Consider the following 17,173-nt stretch of genomic DNA (forward strand, 5'->3'; position numbering starts at 1 on the left):
AAGTTGAAAGGTAGAGTTCCATCTAGTAGGCAACAGCAAGAACATCATGCCAAACTCCACAGCTGACAGGCATTAACCATGAGCAATAAATGATGTAAAACCTGCACTGGGATTGTATTTGTCAGAGAAGGTGCTTATAAAAGTCCTGAGTTGCACTTAAGATGAACAAAATGTCAGTGGGTACAAATGCCATAAAGCAGTGGACTAAATCTATAACATGACATAAGTTTAAAAACAGTTTAAAAAAAAAAGAAGAAAAATAAACAATAGACCTATTAAAAAATTAACCAAATGTAAACCAACAGTGTGTTATTGTCCTTGTGTCCTTGTTTTGGCTGGGATAGAGTTAATTTTCTTCCTAGTAGCCGGGATAGTGCTGTGTTTTGAATTTAGTATGAGAATAATGTTGATAACACGCTGATGGTTTAGTTGTTGCTAAGTAGTGCTTATACTAGTCAAGGACTTTTCAGCTTCCCATGCTCTGCCAGGGGCACAAGAAGGTGGAAGGGGGCACAGCCAAAAGGTATTCCATACCATACGACTTCATGCTCAGCTTATAAGCAGGGGGAGAGTTGGCCAGGCATAACGATAGCTGCTTGCAGACAAGCTGGGTATCAGTCAGTGGGTGGTAAGCAATTGCACTGTGCATCACTTGCTTTGTATATTCTCTTACCATTATTATTTTCCTCTGCTCTTTTATTAAACTGTCTTTATCTCAACCCATAGGTTTTACTTTTTTCCGATTCTCTCCCCCACCCTACTGAGAGGGCAGGGGAGTGAGCAAGCAGCTGTGTGGCGTTCAGCTGCCTGCCAGGTTAAACAACAATTCTTTTTGGCACTCAACGTGGAGCCCAAAGGGTTTGAGATAATAACAGATTAACCACAGTGTATTAAGGAATTTATATCTGTTAACAGCTGCCAGTCACAATAGTGATTCATCTATTCTTGATATTAATTTATCTGATCTGCACCATGCTCCTTTTTTTGCTGTACGCATTAAAGATCGGTGTTAGTTTTTGCAGTTTGCTGTGCTCCGCAGTGATTAGTGATGTTTTCCCTGGGAGACTTGTTATTAGAACACTGACCTTGAGCTTAATCTGGTATTTGGGTTTCATACGGAAGCCATTAATGTACTTTGGGTACCACTTCATGGAAACAATTAGCAGTTATACTTCTTCCTCTGAGAGGTTTTTTTTATGGAGTAAATACAGAATGGCACCTCCAGAGTTTTGGAACGTCACCCCTGAACAAGTGCAGAATCCTGAAAAACTCGTAGAATATTTGGAAAAAGTATGCTGTCACCCTGGCAATTCCAGGGAGACATAAAACACTGCAATGTGCTGGGGCCTGGCCCATGCCTACTTAGCCCTGTACAACACTATTCAGAACCCTCAAGGAGAAGAGCAGGTCTCTGGATCTGACAACAAGGCGACAGGCACTGCAGCTACGCCAACCCCCATGACAGGCACTGTGGCTACTCCAACTCCCCCATCCCACTGGAGGGAGCAAGCAAGCAGTTGTGTGGTGTTCAACTGCCTGCCGGTTTAAACCACAACAGTTATCAATACATACAGATTTGCATCAGCCCAGTATAGCTGCTGTTCTTCATAGTCCAGGGTAAGCCCATTTGGCCATACCAAATTGGTGCTCACAATAGGCGTTCTGAAGTTTCCTCCAAGTGTAGCTCGTTCTATCTTTGCATTTGAACTCCAGTCAGTCCAGTACATATACCTGTCAATAAGATGATTACAAGATTATATTTTCAGCAAATAAAGCTCACGAAGATCTTATCTTCTCCAGGGTATTTCCACCATGGTGTCCCTCACTAAAGTGTGCAGTGCAAAATCTGTGGAAAAGAACTTCTTTCCTCTATTTTGGCCCACATTGACAAGGGAATCTTCTAGAACCAGAATTATTCTGAGGCACTCAGGAAACAACAGAAAAGAAGAAAGATCATATAGGATTCTAAAGAGAGATCTCTTGGCAGCACCACCTGATTATCATGATATGATATTCTTGAAGAAATCTTGGTTTCAACAAATACCCTTTGTTTTTATGCCTTATACAGCAAATGGAAGATGGTTCGTTGCTTGACAAACACCTGCTTTGAACATCGTTCTCATTTACCCCCAGTACCCACACTAAGTGGAGCCTCATGCACTACACATTCATAAATGTTGTAAAAATCTCAGAAGAAAATTCAAATCTCTGAGGCTAAGATCAGCTTAGAAAACTTAAACCTGAAGATCTAGGATGTAGGACGGTTATGCACACCTGGAACTTATGGCTCAGAACAGGAAGTATCTGGCAGTCTTCATCAAAGTCTAAATTGTAGTTTCATCTGCAGTCAAAATAAAGTACATGAAGTGCAACACATACCCTCTGCAGGGATCTAACACAACAGCTCTTGGTCGTGGAACCCGGGCAATCACTGTGCGGTTAGATCCATCCACAGCCATTGAGCTGATAGTCTGATTGAGGTAGTCACTGTAGTAAACTCTGTTGTTGACCCAGTCAAAGGCTATGCCATCTGGAGTCCCCAGGTCTTAGGCACATGCAAGCAAACACACACGAGTTCAGTACAGTTTCCTGAGATACTACAATACTGTTTGCCTATTATAATGTGGCAACACCAAAGATCTCTTTGAAATGCCATTGGTATCGATGCAAATTTGTCCATTTAAAAATCTGAAGAACTAATACTTAGGACTGTGCAGTAGGATTACAAAGACCTTTTCCTCAAAGAGACCTAAGTTCTGGTTGCTATTCCCCAAGTAGCAGGAATCATACCTCACTCCATAATATTAAATTACCATATATAACTTTAATTTATTTTATATAGTTTTATATATATAATAATATTTAAACACTTGTATATTTCCATTCCATTGTGCTCAAGATGAAATAAGAAACTCAGAAGAGGAAAAAACCTGAGGAGCAGAGTCAAAATGAGCATTTCATCTTAATTACATAGTCTACCTTGACCATTAGCATAGAAATACCTGCTGAGCTAGTGCTAAGTGCTGCAGTCCATTTTTTTCAACATCCAATTACTTTGTATCACATTTCAGTGCACTTACCAGATGCAACTACTGTTGGAGAGCCAATTCCTGAGTAAATACTAACATAACTGATTCTTCCTGTCCCTGAAGGATAACTTTGTGTAAAATATATTCGGTTGTTTGTGCTGTCAAAATCCAGGGCCACTGCAGTTCTTAACACATTGACTGTGCGGAAGGGAGGACTGTGATTCTCAGGATCTAGATGGATACTTCTGAGGGCATTCTCAAGAGCAAAAATCAGGTAATCATTGGTTGAAATGGAACATCTCTTGCCATCACTGCCTAGTGTTCCAAAGGCACAACCACATTTGGGTGTCTGCACATCAGGCAGGGCAAAACACAGATGAGAACAGCCTCCGTTGTTGTCCAAACAAGGATTGTTGTTGACATCAAGGGGTGAACGTGACTGGAAATGACTGTTGTAAATAGTAACATCCCTTAGCCAGTTAATGTTGTCTCGTATTACTGTTGGCTGATCAGTATTGCCTGGCTCCTTGCTGGCTTGGAAGACTTTTTTTAGGTTCCGATCCACCCAGATCATAGAATTTCCAAAGACAGTGATACCATACGGAGTTGGGTAGCGCCTGCCGTACCGCACAATTTCAACATCACCACCATCAGGCTGAATTCTTGCAATCATATCTAAGGAATCATCCACCCAGTAAATGTAGCCATTGCTGTGATCTATGGCCAACCCACGAGGTGTGACGATGCCCTCAGAGACAAGAACTGTTCTGTTAGTGCAGTCAAGAAATGCACGTTCGATCTTCGGATTTTGCCCATAATCTGCCCAGAACAGATACCTGTTTTTTGGGTCAACTACTATGTGCCTTGGCATATCTATGGTAGTTTTAAGCAGAACACGGCGATAAGTTGTATTTAAACGCAAAACTTCTATAAAAGTTTCTGTCAGGAATGCATTTGTAAAATAAAGATTTCCTGTATTTAAAGACAAAAAAAAAAAAAAAAAAAAAAACTCTTTGACATCTTTGCTTATTAGAATGAAAATTCAACATTTAGAAAGGCCAGGCAATGCAAGGTCAAAAACCAGCATGAAATCTATACATTGAAGAAAAGATGGTGGAAGTTTACACAAAACATACAGTTCCCTATTTCTGTATTTAAAAAAAAAAAAAAAAAAAAAAAAAAAAAAAAAAAGCAGAAAAACAAACCAGAAAGTTAATATATAGCATCAATACCTGAGAAACATAAGCTGATAAAATACTAAACCATAAAATGAATATCTAGAAATATCTTAGTAGTTGGAAGCATAAGGTAGTTGCCTACACATTGTGGAATTAGAAAGATAACACCCAAACTGACAATAGTCAATTAATTTCTAAATCCTCATTGACTGCCATGGGCAAAATCAGTGGTAGAAGATCAAAAGTGCATTAACTACAGTTGTTCTTTAGGTGCACTTTTATCTTTTTTTTAATCTAAGCCTTTAACTTGCCCTTCCATACATCTTATCCCTTTACCTTTTACAACATGCTACTATGAAATCCATGTTATGGCACAGGACTGTATACAGGAACTAAATTAAGCATATACAGCAGATGATTCTTCTAAAACTCATCCTAACAAGCCTATCAATCAACAGAAGAAATTTGGCAAACCATATATATAGTATGTATACATATATAATAAATGTATTAATGGCAATGGTGAGCTACTTAGAGTTGATGAACGCTTTCTGAAGAGTTAATATTTGAATTCATCTCTAATAGATTTATATAGGAACAGGAAGTGCAAGTGGGGAAATTAAAGTTTAAAGACAAAGTATTTATTCTGCTTTCTTTACTTTTTGTTATAATTTATAGCATTTGTACACAGCAATCTGAGGGTAGATGAAGGGTCCTTCTTGCTTATTAACAATGTCATCAAACAATTTTTGTGCACTCTTCTCTGGTATATGTTTTTCACTATGATAGTAAAGTATAGTAGTACACTGGGTAACAGCTACTTATGAATGCATGGATAAGAAGAGAAACCTAAGGCAAATATGAAAGCATCATGAAAGAAAAGGTTCTGTACGTCTGCTCTGATAAACTTTCATTTTTACACACATATATATACACAAAACAACCATTAATTATTTACTCTTGTTTTAAAATCAGTCCACAGACAAAGTTAGAATCATGGGTCTTCCATTCAAAATAGTTCCATTAGGATCAGTTTATGTTAGTCTAAATATTTTACAATCTATAAGGAATAACATTGTCCTAAATTCAGCTATGCTTACCTGCTACCCAGTCAATTGCAATGCCACGGATCCCATTTCGTCCTATTCCGTTTGTAACAACGTTTCTAAAATAAGAACCATCAGGTTTGATTTTACGTATTGCATTCTGAGAAGAAACTGTGCTACTGAAGTCACACCAGTAAATGAAACCAGAAGGCATGTGAACATCCACATGAAGTGCATTTCGTCCTGAAATATTTTTGAAAAATAATGATTATTTTTGATGTAAACTAACTTATTTAAAACATGTGCTATGCCAGTAAGAAATGCCAAAATATTACACATTATAAGATTTTTTTCCTACTATAATATTCACATACCTCTTCCTGCTAGTGGTACCATGGCTTCAGAGTGATCAGATGTCTCTAAACTAAATCCTTTAATTGCAGAAAGCATAGAAACAATTACAAAAGAACTGTATGGGGAACAGGTTCTGTTATCGGGATTTAGCTGAAACCCAGTAGCACAAGCACAGGAGAATAATCCGCCAGGTACAGGCAGGCAAAGCTGCTGGCAAACTCCAATGTTATTACTGCAGCCGTTTGAGGAACCAGCAGAATCTGTGAAAGACACACATGGCAAGACATAAAAATGTGAAATGTATCTGCAAACTCCCGCAGATATATAATCAAATTCATATACTTGCATAGTATTAACAACCAGCTGACAAAAAATGAAGATCTTAATCACTGTGCATTTTAGCACATAAGTGTTAGCAATGAATTTGCTGGTTTCTTGTTATCTAAGATCAATGGGGCCACAAATCAGATAAAACAGGTATATAAATTTGAAGCCAAATAACAAAATTCATTATTTAGTCAATATTACATTGATAATATTTTAGTAAAACTACATGTGCCAATAGATGCCTTAACTGGATGGTGGAACATCTCTTTACCAAAACCAGGTAACATGCTCCTGACACTTTTCCTGAAAGCCCAATCAAACAATTTCCTTTGGAAGAGCATGCATTCTGTCTCTGAGGGAACTTTTGAGTTTTCACAAGTTGGATATCCTGAAAGACCACTTTAGCAAATACTCACTGTCTCTGTAATACACACGTAGGCATTTCAGTCTTGGGACATTATCTCTCAGTACTACTTTGTTTGCTCCAGTGGACTTGTCAACTCGTTCAATAACTTCATAATCTCGATCAGTATAGTACAGAAAGGTATCATACACAGCAATTCCCCATGGATGAGAAAGATGAACCACCAGAGTCACACGATTTGTACCATCCACATTGCCTTTCTCAATCTAAGAAATCAGTTTAAGGCTTAATATTACATTTCTTATAATAGAAGTTCAATGTTACAATACAAAAATAAAATGCAACATACGCTACTAAAATCTCTTCATGCATGAGATCTTTATATAGAAGGTAGAAAGGAAAGGACCAGCAGGATACCAATTATGATTTATGGTTTTTTCATTCAAATTCATTGTTTATTTTTAATGGTAATTAGTAACAACTATTATTCAGATTTTGCTTGGTCCTGCGACTCCCAGTTACATGAGTAAACTAAAGTAATTGAATTACTCATGTGAACCACAGACACAGAGATAGATGAACAGGTAAAAAAGCAATTATTAAAAAACTATCTCCTACCACTCCTGTGCTTGTGACAGCCCAGTACAACTTTTGTTCCTTAATGTCAATAGTAATGAACTCCACATGGTCAAGGTTGCCAGTGAAGAGGGTTTGTATGCCTGATCCATCCATGTTTGCACTGGCAATCTTTGCTGGGACTCCACTGTCAGTTCCCTGGTCTGTCCAGTACAGCTTCCTGTAACACACATTATCACATCTGATAACAAAGTTGATAACAGAGAACAATGGACCAGAGTCACTTCAGCATATGCTTAAATCCATTTCCTTCGTCAGCCAAATATTTCAACACATGCTGAACAGAGATCACTTTGAACCAGGCCACAATGAAAAAGAGATCTTGTTTGAAAATAAGAAAAAATGCTTGTTCTCTTGAAAAAGAGAAATCTGTTTCTCTTGAAAAAGAGAACAATGCCTGTTAAATCATTTTTAGAAATCCATAACCTCCCCTGTATCATCCCACAATACCATCAGCAGGTAAACTCAGTAGAATATTAGGACTATAACAAGAAAGCAGGAGAATAATAATTGCTCCACAGATAGCTGCAAGTTTCAGCAGCAAGTTTGGTTCAAATTTGGAATTAAAACTACAAGTTCAAAAAATCTATATGAAACAGAATTCCATTATCCGGCTTTGGGGAATATGTGCACCACTCTGGCCTCAGTTGCTGAAGAACACCTAGGGCACATGGCAGCCAGACTCTCAAATGGAGACAAAACATCAGACATCAGTTCATCTGAAAGCCTGCCAAGACACCATCAGAACTGATCATTACTAATATGGTCCCATGGAAAACTGTGATTTGGGAAAAAAAAAAAAAGCATCATATTGCAATTTTGAGTGTTCTGTTGGAAAAAAAGCAAATTACAGCTCTTTTTGGGAGAAAGCAGTTGCTATGCTATTTAACATGTGACATTCTTCCCATGCAGTATGTCTTTCTACTATAGGCCTCAAGACAGACATCAGAAGGTATCATAAAGACTTCAGAGTTCTCTTTACTCTGGGTTCTGATTTTTCAAAGATTTTTTTTTCCACAGTCATAATATTCCGAGATCCTTTTTAATTAGAAAATTGCACCATATAAGTATATGGTAAGTTAAGGAGAATTAACATCTATGAAACAATCTATGAAGCCATGCAATTATTTTCTAGGGCTTAAAAAGACTGAATAAATTCAGCACAAATATGAAAAAAAACCCCAAATCCAGGATGGAAGCTGAAGACCCTAAAAATTAAGAAAAATGTGGAAAATACACTCATGTGCACAGACAATAGTAATTTTGGAAATTTACCCTCTTGCTGGATCAATTGTCAAACCAATTGGCGTGCCAGCTCCCAGAGAGGTGCCATCATTAGTAATCAGTGTTTTCCTGTACATTATGTCACCATGCAGCTTCAGGACCTATGCAAACATTGAACTCATCAGAGCATGTAATATAGAACTTATGATAGATTTTCAAATTAAAGGAAGGAAGCCTAAAGCCACAGGGAGTTGAAATTGCAGAAGACTCTCTCAAATACTATGAAGAAAAAGCACATTGTTCTGTACTCTGACCATCTCCCTTCTCTAATACGCACCCTTTGAATGAGCTGCTTGCAGCTTAGAACCTGCCTATATTAATAAGTGAGCATCCTAGGTACAAAAATAGTTAATCTTTCAGCTTCCATAATATCTTGAAAGTATCACAGGCTGAATGGGTTGATGAACTGCTGATTTAGAAAGTATTCAATTTTATTTGTTTAAATTAGCTGCCTTTTAATTTAATAGCATTTATGTTTTGTGACAAGGACTTTAATGACTGGCTTATTCACAGTCATTACTGTATTATATATTGCTTATCCTCTATTTCCGTACACTAAATGGCAATTTTATCCTTCACATATCATTGGACTGCTAGTCTCCAGAAAGGTACATGATATGATATTAAAGTATTTGGGAGTGGATCTTACTGCATTTGATGGCAACATTCCTTTACTATCAGAGGCAATGCATTGGTATCACTGATTTAAAGAGAGAATAGTAGTAATAGTAACTCTAGCGATCAGAGAGGTTGTGTGTCAAAGACCAGAAGCCTAATGACTTGAAGGCAGGGAAGGGGAGGAAATCTATGCACAAAAAAAGTACCCAGAATATATGTAGGTTTATCTCTTCAAGTTTGTAAAGTATGTTTTCTACAGGCTGTTTGCATTTTAAAATAAATCTAATTCCAGTTTTTCACTGCAAAAAAAATATTACTAATTTCAATCTGTATATGCAGCAGTGAAAAATCTAGGCTTTTACTTCCCAATTGTCCCTCCTAAATAATTACCTCAATTGACTGTGTCCCTGGGTTACTGTAATACAGGTTTCCAGATATCCAGTCCAACGCCAGACCAATAGGAGCACCAATAACAGCTGCTGGAGCAAAAACTGTCCTGTTGGCTCCATCTGACCTCACTCGGTGAATTTCACCCTTGGGAAAAAAGATAACAAAAGTGAAAAAATGTGAAGAGCAGAAAACATTGTTCTATTCCAACTACATGAGCACTTACTTTGTATTACAATCTTTTCTTAGCAAAATGAAAATCCAGTAGAGAGAAATGTATTTGTATATGCTCAACGCATGAGCATGTTAAAGTATTATTGTAAATCATAATCATCCAGTGTGAAGAGGTATTACTGTTCACCAACCAAAACCTGATCGACAGAAATAAAATTACTATATTTTATAAGGTTGAACTGTATATATTTAAGCTATATACAGTCAAACTTCTGTAATTTGTATTTCATTATCAACATATTTTTACCAGGATATCTCAGTTAACCATCTTGAATATACCTGAAATCTAGTAAAGGAAAACAGCATTCTCTCCATGCATAAATATTAAGAACCAAATTTTTAATAAGCTGTAACAGCAAGACTAAGATTATCCTTACAGGTTTCTTCATAAGGGTAACCCTTGAAATGACAACTTATGACTTGCCAATTCTATGGTATTAGGTACAGTGTGTAATGCTTAAGCATGATATAAACAAGCACTAAACAGAGTGACAAGCCAGATAAGGTCTGAAGCAGTTACTGTAGCTGCCTTCCTAAGCTTTCTTCAGGTTACGTCAGTTTTATAGGAGTTTGGAACTCCTGTGTATTATCACGTGAATCTTTCACAACTAGTATTAATGCAGAACTGGAATACCAGCAGCTACCATGTATTATTAAGCCTTTGGAAGTAGAGGTCAGCAGGGTTAGGGGAGCTGTGAGCGAGTGTTGAAATCTGTTTCTCTCTCCTCACTGATTACTTCCTCCTCCACTGATGCAGACACGCTGCGCCTGTCCTGGGAAGACCTCACTCTGTGGTACAGGCTCCCAGACAAGGTAGCACTGGGACCTACCGCCCCAGTTCTTCACCAAGGCAACACGTACAGTAGGTCTGTTCTGCTCTGGCACTTTCCTGGAAAGACAGAGGGGCACTTCCAACTCAAAGGGACAGAACACACAGCGCACCATCAGAGCCTGAATTTTGCATCACTTGAAGACAATCGAAAAAATGGGAGAACAGGTTGCAGTTGCCATCTCAGAGCAGAAACAAGGTAGAATCAGCTTTAGGAAAAGCACTCAGTGATCATTTGGTTCACGCATATTCTTAATTGCTTTGTTACCATGATATCAGTACACTCTCTATATATCTGAGTGCAGAACTAAAAATGGTGCTTCAGAAAAGAATCAACATATCAGCTGGCAAAAATCTGAACAAGAACTCCAGGCCAAATTCACCACTGGCTTAAATAGCTAGAATTTGAATCCTTAGGCCTAGAGAAAAAAGTAGGAAAGCAGGATAACTTTTGATACTGTATTAACGCTACTTTTAGAGCCTGATGGATGTTGAATATTTGCAACAGTGTCTAGTATGATAGGCACTTAAAAGACAGTTAGGAAATCTCCTGCCTATTATTGACATTTACACTTAATAACCTATGGAACATGACAGCTGAAGATAAAAATACACCTGAAGTGGTTTTCAAGTAGAATAGGGAGAACTCGGATATTTATCTCTGTTTCCCGAGTTTCTTTCAGACAGGGTGAACAAGTTGATGGATGTTCACCTGAGCTCTAACTACAGCTTCAACTGTTGCCAACACTGGCAGTGAAATTACAGCTACAAACTATGAAAGTGTTGACAAACCCCAGTAAAACCCAAACATGCAATGGATGAAGGCAAAACAGGGTGCTAAGGAAGAGGCCTTGTGGTAATGAACAATCACTACAATTAAGAAAGCAGGCAAATATGCTTCTGTCATTAGAAACTAGAGAAATACCTTTTTTCAGAGAGTGAGCCATGACTGACACGGGTGTCTCAGCTGTTTGGGAGCAACAGCAGCCTGAGGCCTGCAGGTCAGTGGTACATATAGGGGGCATGGCCCATAGTCATATATCTGTCAGGCAGGAGCTCAAGCCCTAACTAAAATACAGCACTGACCCGCACTCAGCCTGCAGAGGCACCTGGCATTTCACTTGTCAGCTCTGTTAATGGCTGTATCAGTCCGTGACCTCCTACACAACTGTTCAACCTCTTGTAAATGTCAGCTGTATCTGCTGGCTGAGATATGTCAAGAACATTTTTTCAGATTGCACAGAGGATCAAATAGATTCCTGAGTATTTATACAATTTCTTAGGCAAAGGTTTGCTTAAATAGGTCTATTTAAATACTTCATGGGAAATAAACAGTCTAAGTTTAAAAGAATAAATAATTAAATAAATTACAATTCCTTTACAAGTGACACACAAAAGGCTTTAAAATGAGTGATTTTTAAAGTTATTTTTACTTCAAACCCGCAAAACGTAAGGGGAATAGGTTGTGGAAAAAAGCTTAAATCTTGTGTGGCTGAAAGGTAACAAGTTAGCGTGAGTTGTTTCTGTAAAGCATAACTACAGAAATCTCCTTATCTACCATTACACTTCTCCAGGACCTAAGCACTGCTTTTCTTGAAAAAAAGAACTGCTTTTAAGTTTCCAAGAGTGAACACACATTGCTCAATCAGCAGTTTCTTACCACATCAATTTCCCAGACTGCACAGATTTTTTTTTTTTTTTTTCAGAAGAAGTGGGAACAGAGGGAGAACCTCCCTGACAGCCTGTGCCCTGCTGCCGCGCACCGCCCACCACAGAGGTGGCCCCAGCACCCGGCCTGCTCGGCACCCAGCACCCCCAGGGAGAGCCCGGGGTCTTCTCGGGGGGACATTTTCCCTAAGGAGAACAGCACAGGTTTGCTGGAGAGCTTCAGGCTCCCCTGCTCTCTCTAACGAAGCGACACCACTCAGCCCCGGCACCGCACCGCAGCGACACCGCTCAGCCCCCGCACCGCACCTCTTACCACATCAATTTCCCAGACTGCACAGATTTTTTTTTTTTTTTTTTTGAAGTGTCCTGAAAAAATTGGGATTTTTTTGTGGCAAGTTAGTCTTAGGGAACACATATAGTTTCTTAGTTCAGGACAAACGTTAAAAACACTTAGTCAAACAATTCTAATCAACTATTAAAAAGTAGTTCAAATTATTTTTTATATCTATATAAAGATATATGTGCTACCTGGAAATTGTGATTTTGCAAGCATTTTCATCTATTTAAGGAAAAAGATGCCTCTTTACTATGTTACTTTATTAAGCGCTCAGACTTAATGTATTTTCATTCTAATGTTTAGTGCCGCTGTGTCCAACGTACTGCTCCCATGGAAATGAGTTCTGGCTGTGTTTGCAGAATTAAGTCCAAAGTCAAGAGAGAGGAGAAAAAGTGGACTATAGCCAAGGGGGCTGAAAGTATGGTTCTGTCCATGCTTTCCAGTATTTCCTGTTCATGTCTCTGACTGAGCCAGAAATAGAATTAATCAAATATTTCAGCTGACAAAGATGAAAACTAATTTACAAAAGAGATGAAGCTTCCTTACCTTATCCTCGGGGGAAACACAAACAAAACCAAACCCCCAAACCCCTCTTTCATTCCTTTCAATTATATTTACCAAAATTCTTACCTGCAATGCTAATATATTTCAGTCAACATTATTCTAAAATAAGAAGTCTTACTTTAGTGCATATTTTAAACACAAATACTAACTTACCGGATTTTCAACCCAATAAATCATCTGTTCGGAGTCATCAAAGTCAACATCAACACCATTTTGAACTCCTGCTATTGGAACCATAGCATCATTTGTCTTCTCCTCAGGGTTCAGAGAAATTCCATAAATTATATTATCTCTTACAGCAATAAGGAAAGGGTGTTCAACTGTGAAAACATATAATGTAATTCAGAGTTGTTTCTGACAAGACAATGGCATTATGATATGCTTCCCCTCTCCCACCCAAAAGTTCCCTGATGCTGAGAACAGTCGAATGCTACTAGTGATGTTTTGCAATCACTTACCTAGAAGTTTATTCCCTCACTAGGAGTGAGGTTAACAGTTATTGTAAATGTTGTAACATTTGAAGTTGCAGCACTGTGCAATCACAATGCACGTGCGAGCAAATTCTGAGAAGGAAGTATCAAATCTCTGAGAATGGGAACCAGCAGGACAAAGCTCTGAGGGCTGTCCCAGACATGCCTGAGATGGGTTCTAACACCTACTGAGCAGGACTGACAAGCAAGGTACAATGTATTAAATATAACTGCAGTACTGTGTTTTCTTGTTTTATCTCTAAGGGAGTAGACATACTCCCTTATAATGTGTTTACTTTTAGGTAAACTTGCACCCTTATGCTTAAATCTTATTAACAAAGGGCATCTAGTCAGGTGATCTCAGAAAATGCATTGGAGAGCTGCAGAGTGTGAGTCAGCAACTTCATTTCTCATCTGCTAGGGAGCAGGGGAAGAGAATCTCCTGAACATCAGTTCCCCTCTTCCTTCTGCTCTTGCCTTTGAAGAACAAATTCCAGCCTCTTGCCTTCATAGGCACAAGCTACCACTTGATAGGGAACTGGGCTGCTGCTGCATAGAAGGTAGCAGTAGTCCATTTCCTCTTTTATAATAGATCAAAGACTTTTTTTGTTTATTTTTTTGTTTTGATTTTCTTCACTGGCTGCTTACTACATTTATATAAATTGTGCAGTGAAAATTTTGATATGAAAAACCCACAAACCACAGCATCATTGCACATCTCAAAAAATTATTCTCCATATTTCTCTCTGGCAGCTGGAACTGTTTATCAAATTTGACAGAAACTTAGATATCATTTGTCTCAGCACAAAAATCACATTTTGGCAAATAATTGCCTGAAGACATATAGCTAACACTGCCTGTGAAATTCTTGGACTTCTTCCATTTTTTTTCCCCTAAGAATGTGACATGGCAATGCTCTTCTGTAAGACCTTTGCAAAGAATAGCTAAATTAATGTGAAACTGTTCCAATGCATACAAGACCCCATAGTCATTATCTCCTTTCTAACTGTACAAAAAAAGAATTTTGATAGTTCATTTAATCCAATTATACTTTACAGAAAATATTTTGCTGATTGCTTCCTTTAACACCTATGCAAATCTATAATCTGATTATTCCTCATTCAGATAATATGGACAATAGAGCAAATTTGCTGAGCTATACAGATCTAAAATCTGTGTAGCTTCATCAAATAGACATTGATATAACTCCTGCAATTCTTAAATTTAATACAGGTTTACATGACAAATGATAATCCATATAAAATTAATGTATTGTTATATTAAATATGTAAATTTACCATATTAATATAAGATCTTAATATACACAAATTCCTTGCTTTGTTTCCAAGCCAGCTTGCTACATTACCATCTTTAATATCAACCTGAAATGCAGTTTAAAGTAAAGTAAGTGCAAAGCCAATCTTGTAAAATTAACATTCTTCATGTTATGTAAAGCTAGAAATGATGGAATCTGAGAATCAAGGCCTTTCCACTAATATAAGTTAGCAGTATTTAATACGTGAACTAAGTATGCAGAGACCAGCAATATCAGTTTTGTAGAGACACTGGGCAACTAAATGCATGCAGCCCAGTTTAATCTTTCTTCTGAAATTTTTTGCTGGCCTATTAAAGTGAACAATGACAGCAAGGATAAGGATAATAGTAAATATTAGAAAAGAAATGGCAAATGCCTGTTCCTTTGTAATAATTAGCAATAATTAAACTCTTTCACCATGAAAGGAATCAGCATATTTTTTATAACTTTTTCAGAGAAGCTGACCTTCAACAAATTATTTTTTAAAATTCTCCAAATCTGTAGATGTTTCTTACATACTGTTTTGAATGCATAAACTCCATCTACAAGGAAAAAATAGGCCCATATAGTTTAAAAAAATTGTGTGTCACAGAAGGATATTTCTATTTCTCTCTTAGACAATTTATATTGAGCAATTATGTAATTTATAAAAGGGTCACAACTGTACCTAAATAGACACAGGAAACTTTGCAACATGTGGGAAATAAAGAACTGTCAATAGCTGGATTCAGTGGCAGAACTGGGTGAACTTCTACACATGCATGTGCTTCATCACTACCACGTTCCATTTCTTTCATCATGATCTCTCTATAAGCCTGCACATATTAAAGCCAGTACAGATTTCTAGAAGAAACCCTCTCTTTTTTTTAGTAGATTAAACAAACTTGCACTTAATTTCAGATTATATAAATTGGTAATTCTCTTACTGTGCTAAGAAAAACCTGAATGTAATACAGCTTTTTAAAGAACACACTAGTAAGTATCGATCAGGAAAACAGCATGATATGGCTTTTAAAACTTACGTAGTTTTAAAAGATAAGGATCTTTTGACTGACAGAGATTTCTAGTGTTAGCTCATCTCTAAGATAACTTCTACTTAAATTTCAGTGATTTCAGGCTTCCTTATTAGGGAGGCACCAAAGCACACTTTGTATCTGTACAACTGATGAAAAAATTAGTAACAAATGCTTCATCTGACAAAATTAATCTGGTCAAATTTCTGGACACAAACTGCCTGCCAGTAATTTGAATTTTTGAGACTTTTTTTTTTTTTAATGAATTGGCTAAATGATTTTTACAAATCATTGAGGTCTGTGGACTGTTCAAAGAAAGTTCAGTGGTACTTTTGATATGAAGTTTTGTTTGCAAAGGTTAGCTCTGTTACAGCTGCATCACCTGTAGCGTCTATAATTTTAGGCTGTGTTTCTAGATATCTTGCATTTGGCATACTAATTTTCTACACTGAGGAGGGAAAAAGCTCAGTCTGTGAAACTTTGATCTGAATTCCAAAATACATCAGTTCAGACAGGCTAAAGAGAGTGATGAGGAACAGGGAAAGCATGTCTTCTGATTAGAGGAAACCAAAAGATCTTGAATGACTTCTTAGCAAAATACAGGCTGGGAAAGAATGTGATGGTCACTTCAAATATATACATACAACAGAACATATACCAGGGATACTATTTATCCCAAAGGACAATAATGGCATAAACTAGGGAAAAACTATATTTGAACATAAAATCAGAAGGTTTCCAAATATCAAAATGGTGAGGTTCAGTGAGTTTTAGGGGCAAGAAAACAAATTAATCTTAAACTAGAGCTTGGCTGGTGAAAGGGGACATACAATATGGTAGTTAAGGACAAGAAGGAAACAGACTTGAGTGACCAAGAAAGTCCCTTCTAGTCCTGCACCCTGACATTTTTACAATTGCAACTCTTAAAAACAGGTTTCCAGGCTGAATATTTATAATGAGGACAACATTCTGCCAGAGTATGTTTTCATTTTTAACTGATACTGAGCTCCTTCCAGATGTATTCCAACAGTAAAACATTAAGTGTGCTGAGAAATTTTAAAATGTGACTTCTTTAAAGTGCTTAAAGGAAAATTTTATTCATTCATTTTCCCGAAATGAAACATCTGAATCTCTGACTGAGTTCTTTACAGAACCTGGCTCCAAACCTTTAGGCCAAGTACATCCCATGCGTCCTAAATGAAGTCTGCCTGGAATGGCCCCAAACTTTGATATCAAGAGCAGTGGCTCTGAAGTATGCTTTTTGCCTGACAGAGGGATAGATTTGACAGCATCAAGTCTTTTTTTTCCATCTTTCCATTACTGCCCTACCTCTCATGCAGTTCCTGTTATCAGGAGAAAGCATCCATCCTGAAGGACAAGCACAGGAGAAAAAAAGTGGTCCAGATGATGAAAGCAAGCAGAGGTGGCTACAGGGGGACGATGCACAAGAATTGATAGCTGAAAAGAAAAAAGGAAGTATTAGCAGCTGTAACAATATGAGTGACTGGAAAGAATATTCA

General features: G+C 37.6%; 1 protein-coding gene across 1 annotated transcript in view; it reads right to left on the reverse strand.

Annotated features, from left to right (window-relative positions):
* Nucleotides 1-17,173, reverse strand: part of LRP2 (LDL receptor related protein 2) — a 130,080-nt gene that overhangs the window by 50,112 nt on the left and 62,795 nt on the right. The window contains exons 31-41 of the mRNA XM_035896170.1: nucleotides 16,983-17,111; nucleotides 13,009-13,175; nucleotides 9,227-9,370; nucleotides 8,210-8,319; nucleotides 6,917-7,094; nucleotides 6,351-6,564; nucleotides 5,628-5,867; nucleotides 5,308-5,496; nucleotides 3,081-4,001; nucleotides 2,380-2,545; nucleotides 1,573-1,731 (exon numbers count right to left, since the gene is read on the reverse strand). Coding sequence (XP_035752063.1) covers nucleotides 1,573-1,731; nucleotides 2,380-2,545; nucleotides 3,081-4,001; nucleotides 5,308-5,496; nucleotides 5,628-5,867; nucleotides 6,351-6,564; nucleotides 6,917-7,094; nucleotides 8,210-8,319; nucleotides 9,227-9,370; nucleotides 13,009-13,175; nucleotides 16,983-17,111 — 2,617 coding nt within the window. The remainder of the gene's footprint in view (nucleotides 1-1,572; nucleotides 1,732-2,379; nucleotides 2,546-3,080; nucleotides 4,002-5,307; nucleotides 5,497-5,627; nucleotides 5,868-6,350; nucleotides 6,565-6,916; nucleotides 7,095-8,209; nucleotides 8,320-9,226; nucleotides 9,371-13,008; nucleotides 13,176-16,982; nucleotides 17,112-17,173) is intronic.

Source organism: Egretta garzetta, unplaced genomic scaffold (genome assembly GCF_000687185.1).
Source record: "Egretta garzetta isolate BGI_Z169 unplaced genomic scaffold, ASM68718v1 scaffold16, whole genome shotgun sequence".
Taxonomy (NCBI): domain Eukaryota; kingdom Metazoa; phylum Chordata; class Aves; order Pelecaniformes; family Ardeidae; genus Egretta; species Egretta garzetta.